This window comes from Xenopus tropicalis, chromosome 5, assembly GCF_000004195.4.
Source record: "Xenopus tropicalis strain Nigerian chromosome 5, UCB_Xtro_10.0, whole genome shotgun sequence".
NCBI classification, from domain to species: Eukaryota; Metazoa; Chordata; class Amphibia; order Anura; family Pipidae; genus Xenopus; species Xenopus tropicalis.
In genome coordinates this window covers 100,049,489-100,064,400 of record NC_030681.2, presented here as the reverse complement: position 1 = coordinate 100,064,400, position 14,912 = coordinate 100,049,489, and the positions used below count along the sequence as shown (strand labels likewise).

General features: G+C 41.7%; 1 protein-coding gene across 1 annotated transcript; it reads right to left on the bottom strand.

Moving 5' to 3' along the window:
* Nucleotides 1-2,301: 2,301 nt before the first annotated feature.
* On the bottom strand, nucleotides 2,302-10,889 carry LOC100490020. Its single transcript, XM_002935153.5, has 2 exons — nucleotides 10,249-10,889; nucleotides 2,302-4,067 (listed from the first exon to the last, which is right to left on the bottom strand). Exon 2 carries the CDS (start codon nucleotides 4,038-4,040, stop codon nucleotides 2,841-2,843), a length of 1,200 nt encoding a protein of 399 aa, XP_002935199.3. The 5' UTR covers nucleotides 4,041-4,067; nucleotides 10,249-10,889; the 3' UTR covers nucleotides 2,302-2,840.
* Between the last annotated feature and the right edge of the window lie 4,023 nt (nucleotides 10,890-14,912).

The following is a 14,912-nucleotide window of genomic DNA, read 5'->3' as shown; positions in this document are numbered from 1 at the left end:
AAACAGTTAGGGACTCAAAATTGGGTCCCCACCCACAGGTCAGTTAAGAATCTCTAAAATAAACAGATGAATTATATGCTAATGTACATCTCATTTTATTTCATTACTTTGTATTATGAGACATAGGCTTGGGATACATGGACAGATATTGGCCTCAGGTTTATGATCACAGCCTGCAAGTTCTAGTTCCTCAACAGCTACATCAGCCCTTTAGGTGTGGGGCCCCAGTGTAATTTAATTGGTGACCCAAGGGTTTTGCCCACTAACTGTTCTTGAACTGTTTGCCAAACTTTAGTCTATTCCTTACACTTGTGTGTTTGGGCTTGTGGAGTCATTCCAAAGAGGAATTACTTCCTCAGTACATTAGTTGTTCCTTTTTAAGAACCACTTTTACCCAAGATTTATTTTGATAGTTATCAGCTTAGAGACTATTTCTGCAGGGAGCCTGCAAAAGAGTTACATTGTATGTAGCAGCATTATACCGATCAGCAGGAATTAATATACAGCTATGGGATCTGTTATCCAGAATGCTCTTTCTTTTTAAACATTTTATTGAAGTTTTGCAATAAACATATAGGATAAATAATGACAAATTATTTAATAATCGGTTGTACAACAATAGTCATGTTTGTCCTTCAAAAAGATAAGATATGAAGAAAATAGAATGCTTACAGAGAAACAAAATAAGTAATTTAAAAAGAGAAAAAAAACAAATTAACTATGCCCAGTGGATAAGCTATAAAAAGTAAAGAAAAATTACCATGTATTTTTAAAACATCCAGAATGCTCATTACCTGGATAAAGGGTTTTTCTTTATTTTGTATCTCTATACCTTATAAATCATTTCAACATTAAATAAACCAATAGGATTGTTCTACCTTCAAAAAGGATTAATTATATCATAGTTGGGACTGAGTACAATGAACTGTTTTATTATTAAAGAGAAAAGGGTAGAGGGAAATGACCTTTCCATAAATAGGAGCTTACTGGGTAATGGGTTTCCAGATAATGGATGCCATACCATTCAAAGTGCTGAAGTTACGATCAGACCTGACTCAAATAACTGGGATCCCAAGTGGGATGGGCTGAAGTAGCTGTGGGTCCCGCATTATATAGTGGTATCATTCCCTGTAGATGTTGAATCGGGGTCAGTGAGTCCATTTCAGTCACTAGTCACTGTGAGGTAGTGAATGCCATTAAGAAGGTTTTAGAATAGATTCTCACAGTAGTCAGATGGGAAGGTGTTTGCCCTAGGTAGTATATAGAAGGGGTAAAATAGTGGGCCAGTTACCCTTTGGTTGATGTAAGAAGATAAGAGTGAATGACTCCATAGAGCCTGAGGTCTGCTACCTCAGAGAGCAGTTAGCGATTTCTGTAAGCCCATATAGATACAGAATATCTTATAATTGGTAAAGACCAATACATGCATCTGAAACCCGCGCTCGAAGTACCACCCCTGAAGTTCAGAGAATCACACAAACATCAATCACAGAATCACAGGGTGCACTCTGGAACTTGCACATGCATATACTTACAATGATTTTAGCAGACTTAAAGTATGATGATTCAGACTAAGGAAAGATATATATATATATATATATATATATATATATATACAGGTATGGGACCCATTATCCAGAATGTTCAGGACCTGGAGTTTTACAGATAAAGGACCTTTCTGTAATTTGGATCTCCATACATTAAGTGCCCAAATCATAACAGGTCCTTACCTGATGGCAGATCCAGCTGTTTGTGCCTGTCACTGTTTATAGTTTTAGAGAGACCACTCAGTGTCTGTCCCCTGCTAAAGCACAGGTGTATGTCAGTCTGGTCTCACACACTGAGCTTTCTCTCCTATATCTGTTTTGTTTTCCCTATGAGTAAGGTTCTGTCCTTCCCAATTTTCAAACCTGTCACCTATCTACCAATATGCGTTAGGTCGGAGTTTTCAAAAAGAAACACACCTAAAAATAAAAGTCACTTAATCTTAAAGGAAAACAAAACCCATTTATATTTTATTTTATTACAGAGAGGCCTCCCTCCAAAGCATACTACACACAACAGCCAATAGTGCCCCATTTACCCCTGCCAGTTAAAGAAATGCAGTTGTACAGAAAGCTGGTGGCTGCTATCTCTGACAACTTTTCACATCTCTGGGGTCAATCAGCTACCAGGAGCAGGCGCATTTAAAGTCAGGACCCCTTCAAATAAGCATTTTGTTAATCGCCACAGATCTTGCAATAGAATGCCAACCTGTTTGCACTACTTTACACCTTATTAACAGGTGCAGGCAAAGGCAGCAATATAGGGGGTCATGTGAGGTGCAGTTCAGGGGGGGCCTCGGCAAGTTTTACACAGTAAAATAATGACTAATGATGTTTTTAATCTTCTGTACTATAAACATTTATTGATCAAAGGGGTATGAATGTATGTATATTTTTATTTATATAGCTACTACAATAAATTAATACAACAAACAGGTTCCCTGTCAACATGTAGACATATTAAAGGAGCAGTTCAGCTTTGATTTTACTTGACTGGCTCAGCAGAATGACACTGTTGCGCAGAGCACATATCACAAACAGAAAGAACAGCAATTTAGGGGACAATATTGAGCAAAACACAGAGTTATGGGAAAATGAGTGCATTCACTGAATAGCAGGTGCTTTATGTTGGGGAGCTGTTTTGTAGGAGCTAAAGCCATCGCTAACAAATCTGAGCTCAAATATATTCTTACCCATGTGTTGGGCAACTAACACTGGCAAATATCTCTTATAGTATGAAGTGATTGCGAGACGTTTGCTGAACAACACCCTGGATACAAACAATTACTGGTAAATCTACTCTTCAGCTGCCCTCACTGCTTTTCCATTAACTTCTTCTCTGTTGGCACTTTGCTTTTGTAACTTGGGGAGCACAGCCTCAATGTAGAATCTTTCTAACTTTGTCTCAGTGCTTTCCCAAAACTCAGGATTGAAATGCACAGGAACAATTGCTGTTTCCTTAGTTGTGTGCACCACAAAATCTGCATTTTTAAGCTGAGTAGCTGCCAGCTGGCACTGCACCTGTGTGTAATAGGCATGATCTTGCCGCAGCATGTACGAGTCTCCATTTAATTGAAGGCAAAAATTTCGATCTTCGCAAGCCTCACGTATTGTATGTTCTTTGTGTTTATACGGACACTTCACTTCCAAGAGGCGCAAGGTCTCCCCTGTGCACCCATCTTTCACTATCCCATCTGGGCTAGCTGCCAGCCAGTTCTTTGTGGGGTGTATGAACAGGCCACAGTCCTCCACCTTCACCTTTTTCCCATCTCTCTTTGATGCCAGCTTCTCATAAGCCAGTACAGCATTTTTCTCATTCTGAATGCCCCAGTACATGGCGGTTGTTTGTACTCTGGGCCCTGTTCCAAGAACTGCCTTCAGATAGGATTTGGGAATCTCCTCAGTTTTATGATTTGCAAATCTGCTATGTGATATCTGGTGTGCTATAGATGCTGTGATGCGGTTTTTGCGCCAATTGTGCCAATTCAAATTACTCCTCTGCCCACGGGTTTCTTTCTCTATTCGGTTTATATCTTCATTCAAGAACTTTGGATGTGGGTGAAACAAAGGTGACTCCCCTTGGTCTATGTCTTCCTCAGAGAGTAGTGGGTATCGACGAGATACAGGTGACTTCCCAGGAGTAATGGAGCTTGGATGGGGTTCTGATATGCACTTGTCCTTTCCAGCACTCAGTGCGGAGCCCACAGAGTTTTTCCCAGCTACTCCAGTTCTAGCACTAGCTCTGCCTTTGCCTGTGTTTGATTTACTACCTATCACAGCAGTGACTGGTGTTTTTGGCAGATTTGGAGAAGCACTGGCAAGTAATGTATTTGGTGTATTTCCAGCAGCTTTAGTTCCATACCTTGCTGTGCCTTGCTTTGATTTACTTGTACTTGGCAGCCTGGCAGGGGGTGCTTTGTGCATATGACTGCTGCTGTTCCTGGGAGATGCAGATTTAATTTCTGAAGTGTTCGGCTCATTTTCTGGAAGCCCCATTTTTTAATATTGAAGCAAAAAAAATAACTGTAAGGAAAAGAAGAGAGAAAATATTATTTCATCACAGCAACATAATTATCATATTAAGGGTATAAGGTCTCTGTCAATGATCTTATTCAAATCAAATTAAATCTGTTCAAATTAAATAGTTAGCTATCTGTAATATTTGGCTTTAAATGAGGTCACATGGTAGTGATGTCTATTAGTCAAACCTTTATGCTCTTGGTCAGTTCTGTCCAGTTTCTTAGGTATGTATTTATTTATATAGCACCACAGTTGTACACAGTGCTTTACAAGGTTTGAACACAAACAGGAGTACAAATATATTAAGTAATACAGTAACAATAGATAAATCAATGCTAAGTGCTAAGAGCTAATGATTTCAGTACACAGTTTGGAAGAGGTCCCTGTCCCAAGGAGCTTACATTCTATTTTGAAACAGAAACAAAAAGGGGGTGGGGTATAAGTACATAGAATAAGGGTGTGTTGCTGCAGAGGAAGGCAAGTGAAATGCTTCATTCAGTATGTGGCTTTTAAGGAGCTTAGAGAAAAGTGTTAGTGTGGGAGTTTTCCTGATGCAAGATGGTAGAGCATTCCAAAGGCGGGTGCAATCAGCAGGAAAAAAAATGTATGCACCACTTAGCAGTTGTGAACTGTATGGTCAGTAGATTGTCCTAAGTTGAGCACAAGGCCCAGGAGAGCGTGTATGGGGTGATAAGAGCTGATATATACACAGGAGCAAAAAAAATGAATGGCTCTAAAAGACAGGATAAGAATTTTGTATTTAATGCGCCACTTGACCGGAAGCCAGGAAACAGATTTTAGTAGTGAGGTGGAGGGGAGAGATTTAGATGAGGGAGTGATTATGCGGGCAGCAGCAGTGAGAATTCAGTGGGTAGAGATGTGATTCAGGGAGACCAGCCAGTATTATGTTGCAGTAGTCTATCTTGGAGAGTATTAGAGGCTGAACCAGTGTTTTAGTAGTGGAAGGGGCATATTTTTGCAGTGTTTTTTTTTTTTTTTTTTACAAAGAAGCAGCATGTTTGTGAGAGATCAGTCTAAGGGCTCTGGCACACAGGGAGATTAGTCGCCCGCAACAATGGGGTGGGATGGTATTTTGGGGAGATTAGTCGCCCGCGAACAGGGAGATTTGTCGCGGGCGACCAGGGCCGCCATCAGGGGGGCACAGGGGGTACAGTCGTCCCGGGCCCGGACGATTTTTTAAAAGGGGCCCAGCCATGCTAAAGTTTTCTTAGTAGCTCAGGCCCCCTTTAATCAGTTCCGGGCCCTGTCATTGGTGGTCAGCGGGTGATCCTATTGGTCGCACCCCGTGCGTACATGCACGTCAGTACGCACGGGGCGCAACCTTATAAAAGGGCCTGTCTTCTTTCGGCACTCAGAAGTGCAGAGGTGTTGTCCAGGAAGGACCTCGCCGGGGGAGTCCGAAGCCGCCGCCGCTGAAGACGCCAGAGGAGCCGAAGTAGACACGGAGGGCTGTGCTGTGCTGGCTACCAATGTACTGGGGGGGGCACTACTGGCTACCAATGCATTAGGGGGGCCCTGCTGGCTACCAATGTACTAGGGGGGCACTGCTGGCTACCAATGTACTAGGGGGGCACTGCTGGCTACCAATGTACTAGGGGGGGCACTGCTGGCTACCAATGCATTAGGGGGGCCCTACTGGCTACCAATGTACTGGGGGGGCACTGTTGGCTACCAATGTACTAGGGGGGGCACTGCTGGCTACCAATGCATTACGAGGGCCCTGCTGACTAACAATGTACTGGGGGGGGCACTGCTGGCTACCATGTATTAGGGGGGCCCTGATGGCTACCAATGTCTCATGTCTGTGAGTCCTTTGTACTGGTGGGAAGGGGGCCCAGAAAATTTTGTTGTGAGGGGCCCCGTGATTTCTGATGGTGGCCCTGCAGGCGACTAATCTCCCCGTGTGCCAGAGCCCTAAGGTGACACCCAGACACCTGCCTTGGGGGAGGGGATGTAGGGTGACATTTTCAACTGTAATGTTAAACAGCAGGAGGGGGGCAGGTTTTGGTTGGAATTTAAGTAGTTCAGTCTTGCACATATTAAGCTTAAGGTGGCAAGCAGCCATCCATGATGCAATGGCAGTAAGGCATCTCGTGATTTTTGCCTGAACAGCAGGGTTGAGATCAGGGCAGGAGAGGAAGATCTGTGTCATCGGCATAAAGGTGTTAGGAGAAGTAAAAAAATGTGATGAGGGCACCAAGAGAGTGAAGGGAAGAGAGAGGGAACGAGGCCCTAGGACAGACCCTTGGGGAACCCCAACAGGGAGATTAACAGGTGAAGGGGTAATCTCAGAAACTGTTACACTGAAGGTGCGCAATGAGACATAGGATGCCAACCATGATAAAGCAGAACCTCTGTTAACAGGCATTTGGAGATATTTTAAAAGAAGACAATAGTCAACTGTATCGAAATGCTGCAGAGAGATCCCAGTGTATTAGGATGGAATAGTGTCTCTGGTCCTTAGCAGCAAGGATATCATTGATGAACTTTGCTACAACTGTTTCAGTAGAGTGATCTGTGCAGAAACCTGACTGAAAGGGGTCAAGAAGATGGTTGGTTCAGCAACCACTCTGAGACAATCTGCTCAAGGAGCTTGGGCCGGAAAGGCAGGAATGAGATTGGATCAGTGGAGGGTTCTTGAGTATAGATGTGACAAAAGCATGTTTGAAGGTGGACAGAAATATACCAGTTGAGATAGAGGAGTTGAAAATGTGAGTTAGTGCAGGAACAACAGTGCAGGACAATCTTTTAAGAAGTGTGATGGAATAGGATCAAGAGAGCAGGTGGTGGCTGGGGAGGAGGACGGCAGCTTTGACACTTCATCTTCAGTCACTAGGTGGCAGGAGTCAAGGGTGCTTTATGAAGCTTTATACTGAGTAGGAGAAAGTCACATGAAGAGATGGGGGCTAATGCTTTTATGGATCAGGTCACTTTATTGATTGTGCTACAGTCTGGGGTTTGAGCAGTGAACTGAACAGAGAATAGAGGTGCCATGGGTTAGTTTTATGCATGATAATTAATTGGTAAAAGTAGGATTGTTTGGCCTGAAAAAGAGTTGAAGCAAGAGAGGATAAACTTGTAGTGAAGAAAGCGTGTGAGATTTTCTCCATTGTAATTCAGATGAGCGAGTACAGGAGTGAAGCGGGTGGGTGGTGCCATTTAACCAGGGTCTAGGATTTAAAGCTCGTTGTTGGTGTGGGAGGAGAGGGGCATGAAGATCCAGGGAGGAAGTCACAGCAGTGTTGTGGACAAAATAATCAGCATCAGAGGAGGAAGTGTGCAAGGAGAGTGAAAGATTGAGTGTGGATGCCGCGGATGGAAGTATAGAAGGGTAAAGCTTTCTCCGCAATACTCTTTTAGTGGTGGGAACAGGAGACATGTCATGAGAAAGTGAGAATGAGATTAGATGATGGACAGAGAGTGGAAAAAGAGATATTATGAATAGCAGGCAGGGTGCAGTGTTTGGTAGAGGAAGACGGGAGGCCCAGGATAGATTGGGATAGATTGGGCAGTAGATTACTGCCATCTGGAGTCTGATGGGGGAGTAGATATGAGAAGTATGTACAGTATGTATTTCAAAAGAGAAGATTGATAAGAAAGATGGAATTGAAGTGGTTTTGAATTTGCAGAGTAAGGAGAGAAGGAGATCAACTCATCCACCGCTGCCCTCTATGCATGGGTTTTGGGTAAAACAGAGGCCACCATAACAAAGAGCAGGGCAGAGTCTGAAGAGTGTAGCCAGGTTTCAGTTATAGCAAGCAGGCGAAGAGAGAGTGAGAAAAAGAGATTATGCATAGTAATTATTTTGTTAGAGAGCGTGGGCATTCCATAGTGCACAGGAGAAGGGGGGAGACATAAGATGTGGGAAACATGGGATTTGTACCAAGTTGCTACAGTTCCTCCTCTGTGGGCAGGAGCCTATAGTGGGGTATGGGTGGCAGCAGATAGGGATAGAGGAAGGCCCAGGATTGGGATTGATATCCCCTGAGACTAGAAGTAGGAGCAAGGTGAGATAGCGCAGATGAGAAAAAGGTCCGTAACCATTTGATTTCCTGGAGGCTGTATTAGATATGGTTAGTTTTTGAAGATAGGAAAGTAGCTCATGAGTAAATATATGTGGGGAGGCCGGAAAGGAATGGAAAAAATGCAGTAGATGAGACCTAGGGGGCTGTGTAAAGTGGTTGAGGTTCTGACCAGCCAAGTAAAGCAATAATAATTACACCGCACACATTAACAGCTCAGAAGGGTAACACAGTGACAGGCTAAAAAATCAGCAATTAAACTGTCAGGTGCAGAGCAGTTAACTCAGGTATGAAAGGCCATGATTTTCCCAGTCTACATGATACAGGGCTGAATGCTGGCAACATTTACTGTTTTTCACACCCATTTTAAGACAACCAATCTACTGTCTCTCATTTAAAATGCAGTCTGCTGGAACACCTGGGCCCCTACAAAGTTAAAGAATAATACCCAATATTTATATATATTTCTATATTTTTACTTTGATATTCTATCCTTTTCTACTCCTTGCATTGCTTAAATTTTAGTGCTTCTCTTTTCCTCCTTAGTGTCATTGTCCTCTTCCATTTTACCTTTCATACACACAGTTTTATTCTCAGACAACCCTCTCAAGTGTTCCTTAGAATTAATTTAAAGAACACAGAATAGTGAATATATCCTAAAGAAAACTGCTGTCTAATTTTTTACTACCTAGTCCCATAGGGATATCACATAGCTAGAAGAGTGAGGACAACCAGGACTGTGGTCTCTAATGAACCTTCCATATCTCCCAATTACAGTGGCTTATAAAACATACAAACCCAGATCACGTTAGTGATAGAGAAAGTTTAGTAGATTCTTAAAATTATAATAAGTGAATTAACCAGTAGAAAAGCCAAACGTTCACCTAGTATTCGAGTCTTTATCAAAGGTCTTTCATTTCATCCTAGTTTTGTTATAGTTCAACTACACCCCTCAAAAGGCATCTAGGTTCTTTAAATTTAAATTAATGCTGAGTAGGTAGAACTTTTTCTATTCTCTGATATTCTGTTGCTATATTTATCCTTCTTTTGCTGTTCCTATGTGCTCTCTTACTGTTACATTTGCCTCTTTTCTTTACTTTCCTCCTTTTTAAACTATAATTTCTATGTTAAAACTTATATCCCCACCTTGGCCTTTCATCCCATGCACCTTTTCCCATTTCTGTTTACTTTTGTCCCACTCTACTTGTTGTTATGCTCTGCCCCCTTTACTGTTCCCATCTTTTGTCCAGTTTTTTCTCTCTCCTCTTTAATTCCCCAAATTCCCCAAACAGCCTTCCGCCTCTGTTCCCTGATTTTAGCTGCAGTTGTGCTCCCTTACTTAGGTCACACAAATACAAACCATTCACTATGCAGGAGAAATAATAACTCTCATTCTGGCAGCCACTTGTTAGGAATCACAAAGTGCTTACTAGAAGTGCTAAGCGCTATTTCAGACAATGTTTGTTCATTAATAAACTAGTTATTAGTGCCCAGATTTCTTCTGAAAGTGTGAGAGGTATAGTTCAATTTGGAGACCCTTTACCTATGCCTGGAGTAGCCCACCTGATAGATAAAGTCACACGTAGCACTGCTCTAACTGGAGAGCAGCAGGTGTTACAAAATTCTGATATATAGTTAGGTAAGTATGGCATTACTGTTACTTTCAGGACGCAAAATGGGACAGGCTAAGGAATGCAGAAGCTTGTTGTGAGTCAGGGGATACAAAGCAGCATGATTGCCTGTGGCTGTCATGCCCAGACTAGCTGGATGGGGATACTGAATCAGCAAAGTGAGTCACCCAAATAAATATACAGCAACAAGCAGCCTGTAAGCATTCAGCACGCTCTCAAATCCAGCCCTGTACAAATGTTTACTTGATCCCTCCACATCTCTGCTGGTTTCAGAGTCTGGCTATAAGACCCCAATACATTGTTTACTTGTAGGTCTTGCCAGATTTTGTCATATCATGAACATGGGCTCAGCAGAAACATATCGAGTATAGTGATTGCTGCGGGACCTGGGGTATACAACACAAATGATCATGTATTTCTTCCAGTGTATATTCCATATAACATGTAAAAGGGCTATCTATTAACCTGTATTCTCATACATGGATTCTGTATCATAAAGTATTTCCTTACCTGCTGGCTGCTGTTTCTGTCTGTCTGTCGCTGTTGTTTTAGTTTCTCAGAGACCTCTGTCAGTCTGTCCGCTGCACAGGAACTGTGTCACTCCTGCCCCACACACTGAGCTTTCTGTTCTTGATATCACTTTCACTTCCCTGCTGTAAGATTTTGTCCCTCCCATGGTAAAGTTCTGTCCTTCCCTGTCACCCCCTCACCTCCTCCTCTGCTAGCGTGTGATCAACCACTTATGAATTTATTAGTATTGTTATGTGTTTGTGGTGGGTTGCCAAGGCAATGTTTGCATCTTTGCACTATTTTGTCACACAGTAACGGGTATTTCACATGGGATTTGTTTGGCTGCATTGAACAGCAAAAATGTTGGATTTTCTTAATAAATTGCTGATATTTTGTACTTGTCAGTGCGGTACTTGGACTACTATATACAGTATATTTATACTGTGATTGTTCCTAGATTGTGGTTATTTGGCTCTATGTATGTGGAGCCTAATGTTATTAGGGATCCCCCTCATCTTTTAGGCTAAGGCAACACAGGGCGAGTTAGTCGCCCCCCAATAGCAGACTAACCACTCTGAAATGGCTTTCCACAGGCAACAATTGGAGTTGCTGGGGGAAAGGCCTACGCATCGCTTCGGCTTTCAGAAGTCACACAAAGTTGCCCGCAGGGGGAAACTTTGCGCTACTGCAATAGAAGACCCACATTCATAGGTGGAGGGTGACTTCTTTGTTTGGGGAGGCTAAATAAGGGCCATACATATACTGACCTAAAGCTAATGTGAGACTTAGTGGATTCGCTGCTGGTGTAAAAAATTAACCTCCCAACTACCTCTTGCCATTCCCACTGACTTCCAGGCATACTGTGCAAAAGTGCGGGTGGGGGTGCTTTTTTTTACCCTAAAATGCTTAGGATGTAAACGTATTTATACATGCACTTCTGTGAGGGGTTCTCCATACATTTGTGTTTGTGATCAGTTAGCTTACAGGGGTTGATATTCTGAGACAATTTGCAATTGGTCCTCTTTTATTTAATGGCTTTTCAGATATTTACCTTTTTGTTCAGAAGGTCTCCATTTGGTATTTCAGCAGCTGTCTGGTTGCTAGGGTCTTATTTACCCAAGCAACCAGGTAGTGGTTTAAACAAGAGATGGGAATATGAATAGTTAAGGGGCCTACATAGAAAAATAAAATTGTACCCTCGCAGAGCAATCCTTTTTGGCTTTTGAAAGCTGGAAAGAGGCAGAAGAGAAAGGCAAATTATTCAAGAACTATGAAAACATAATAACATAATTATCAATATCAATTGCATCGTTGCTAGGAATAGGCCATTCTATAACATGCTAAAACTTAACTTAAATGTGAACCACCCCTTTAGATGTGTTTAAGTTAGTTTTATAGAGAGAGAGGCAGAAGAGAAAGGCAAATACAGTGAGTGTGTATTGTACCTGTGTATAGCACCTGTGTATAGTACCTGTGTATGGTACCTGTGTATAGTGCCTGTGTATAGCGCCTGTGTATAGCGCCTGTGTATAGCACCTATGTATTGTACCTGTGTATAGCGCCTGTGTATAGCGCCTGTGTATAGCGCCTGTGTATAGCGCCTGTGTATTGTACCTGTGTATAGTGCCTGTGTATAGTGCCTGTGTATAGCGCCTGTGTATAGCGCCTGTGTTTAGCGCCTGTGTATAGCGCCTGTGTATAGTACCTATGTATAGCACCTGTGTATAGTACCTGTGTATTGTAGATGTGTATAGTAGTTGTGTATAGCGCCTGTGCATAGCTCCTGTGTATAGCACCTGTGTATTGCACCTGTGTATAGTACCTGTGTATAGCACCTGTGTATAGTACCTGTGTATTGTACATGTGTATAGTACCTGTGTATAGTACCTGTGTATTGTATCTGTGTATAGTGCCTGTGTATTGTACCTGTGTATAGTGCCTGTGTATAGTAGCTGTGTATTGTACCTGTTTATTGTGCCTGTGTATTGTACCTGTGTATAATACCTGTATATAGTACCTGTGTATTGTACCTGTGTATAGTGCCTGTGTATAGTACCTGTGTATTGTACCTGTGTATAGTACCTGTATATTGTACCTGTGTATAGTACCTGTGTATAATGCCTGTGTATAGTACCTGTGTATAATGCCTGTGTATAGTACCTGTGTATAATGCCTGTGTATAGTACCTGTGTATAATGCCTGTGTATTGTACCTGTATATTGTACCTGTGTATAGTACCTGTGTATAATGCCTGTGTATTGTACCTGTGTATTGTACCTGTGTATAATGTCTGTGTATTGTACCTGTGTATAGTACCTGTGTATAATGCATGTGCATTGTACTTGTATATTGTACCTGTGTATTGTACCTGTGTATAGTACCTGTGTATAGTATCTGTGTATAGTACCTGTTTATTGTACCTGTGTATTGTACCTGTGTATAGTACCTATGTATAGTACCTGTGTATAGTGCCTGTGTATAGTACGGTACCTGTGTATAGTGCCTGTGTATAGTACCTGTGTATAGTACCTATGTATAGTATCTGTGGGACGGGGATGAAATCTGCAGCAAAAGTTGAGTTAGATAAAGTTTACAGCGTGCAGATTCTTATTAGTCTTCATTTCTGCAATGCCTTCAGTTTGTAATAGCTACCTAGCATCTGTGCCTTGATTGGTCAATTTTACTGTCTGTCAAGAAAGCTGTGCTCTGATTGGAGAATCTACAAGAAGAAAGATCCAATCAGATCACAGCAGAACCGGAGTTTGTGGGAACAGGAGAAGCTTTCAAGACAGTGCAGAAACAAGTGAGGTTTTTTTAAGGTGCCAAGCAGGTTTGGGGAAGCTTAGACTAGTTGGCCTATGTCACTGAAGCAGTGGGTGGATCCAGGAGTGTTCCGGTCCCTTGTGCCGCCCTGAGGTGGCCAGTGGAACTCGATCTCTGCAGAAGCAAAGTTTAGAAAAAAAATCTAAATTGTTTATACCAGCTGGTTAATTCCAACCGAGCGCTGGCACAAGGGTGTTTCTAGCAGCTGGTCAATGCTACAGTGTGGGTTAATCCGAGCACTAGTGATATCTTTCTGTGTTATTTCCTACAAGACAACAAGAATTTTTCTATGTATCCCGGTTTACTACATGGTATATGTCTGAGGAGCTAGTGGGGAGAAATCCTTTAATAACTCTAAATATAAGTGGATGTCTATAAATGCCCTGATTCATTCTTGGGTGAAATAGTAGGGGAAATGAGAATTCTTTAATATCTTGGGTAATTCAGTGTTTTCTATATGATTTTGGTTACTGGGGTGGATCAAAGAAATCATGTAGACACATCCTAATCTATGTAAGTAATCCTACCCAGATTATTTTGGCACATCTTATTGGTGCAAATTCAAAAAAAGCAAGCATGACATATTCTACATGCATTTTTTAATAAGACTAACATATCTAAAAAAAAAAACAAGTGTGGCTATCTGTTGCTGGTCTCTGCCACTGAGGACTATAGGATTAGAACTACAAAGTCTGGTTTACTTTCTGCCACAGATGTTTTCTGATTAAAACAAAAAGTATGTTCAGTTCCTAATCATTGCACTCATGTTAAGAGGGTATACCGCCCCTTTAATGGGTACTAACAGGCCCAGAGCAGCAATCTTTAGATTGGGATCAGACAAATGCCAGAGGGGCTGCTGTAAAATGCCATCTAAATAAATATAATAATAATAATATGAATAATATAAAAAAAATTCAATAAATCTCTATTTATTGGGTTTGGTAGGGGGCCGTTTGGGCCACTCTGTACGTGAAATGCTGGGGTCTACTAAGGTGGGTTCACATGGGAACTTATTAAGCCCTTAAATTGTGAAAATATTTGTACTTATTGCTTTTGCTTTATAATATATTCAGTTTCATGTTCACAAAAATAGGATATAGAAAATAACTTTTACCTTGGAATTAGGTGTTTAAGTGTCCTGTGTAGAGACCATGCACTTGTCATTATTTTACAGAGAGAGATTACACAATTGTTTCATCCAGATAGACTGTGAGACAGAACTGAACTCAGATCTATAAGACCTACAATACTAACTCAGCACTATCAGACAGCAGTACTAACCAATGAGCCACTTGTTCAAGCGGGGGGGGGGGGGGGGGGAATTAACCCAAGACATGCCATTATAATTACTAGTGAAAATGGACAATCTGCATAGTAACCCAAAAGGTGCCAGCATCATTGCTACAGAAAATGGATAATCAGCATATTAACCCAAGATGTGCCAGAATAATACAGATAATGGAAAATCTGCATATTAACCCCCAGAGGAGCCAGTATAATTACTAAATAAAATAGATAATGGGCATTTTAACCCCAGACATGCCAGAATAATTACTATGGAAAATGAATAGATAGATAAAAAATCTAAGATACCCATGTATTCCACAGTGAAGAGACTCCTCTTACCCCTATTTGCAGACACCCATGGAGTGTGCCTATCTATAATAGCGGGGTGCTGGTTGGCAGGTGCTAGGTTGACATATTTATTGGGCATGTATGTATGATGTGCCTGTGAGTCTGATATCTGGCTGAAAAGTGGCCATATATGAATTGGGAAGGCTTGAAGGACATGCAAACCCTACACTCTACAGACTACATCTTTAAAACCAAATAGCCCAATC

What these genes read in the sequence shown, in the direction of transcription:
- LOC100490020 (XM_002935153.5), bottom strand. Translation starts at nt 4,040, where the DNA reads ATGGGGCTTCCAGAAAATGAGCCGAACACTTCAGAAATTAAATCTGCA.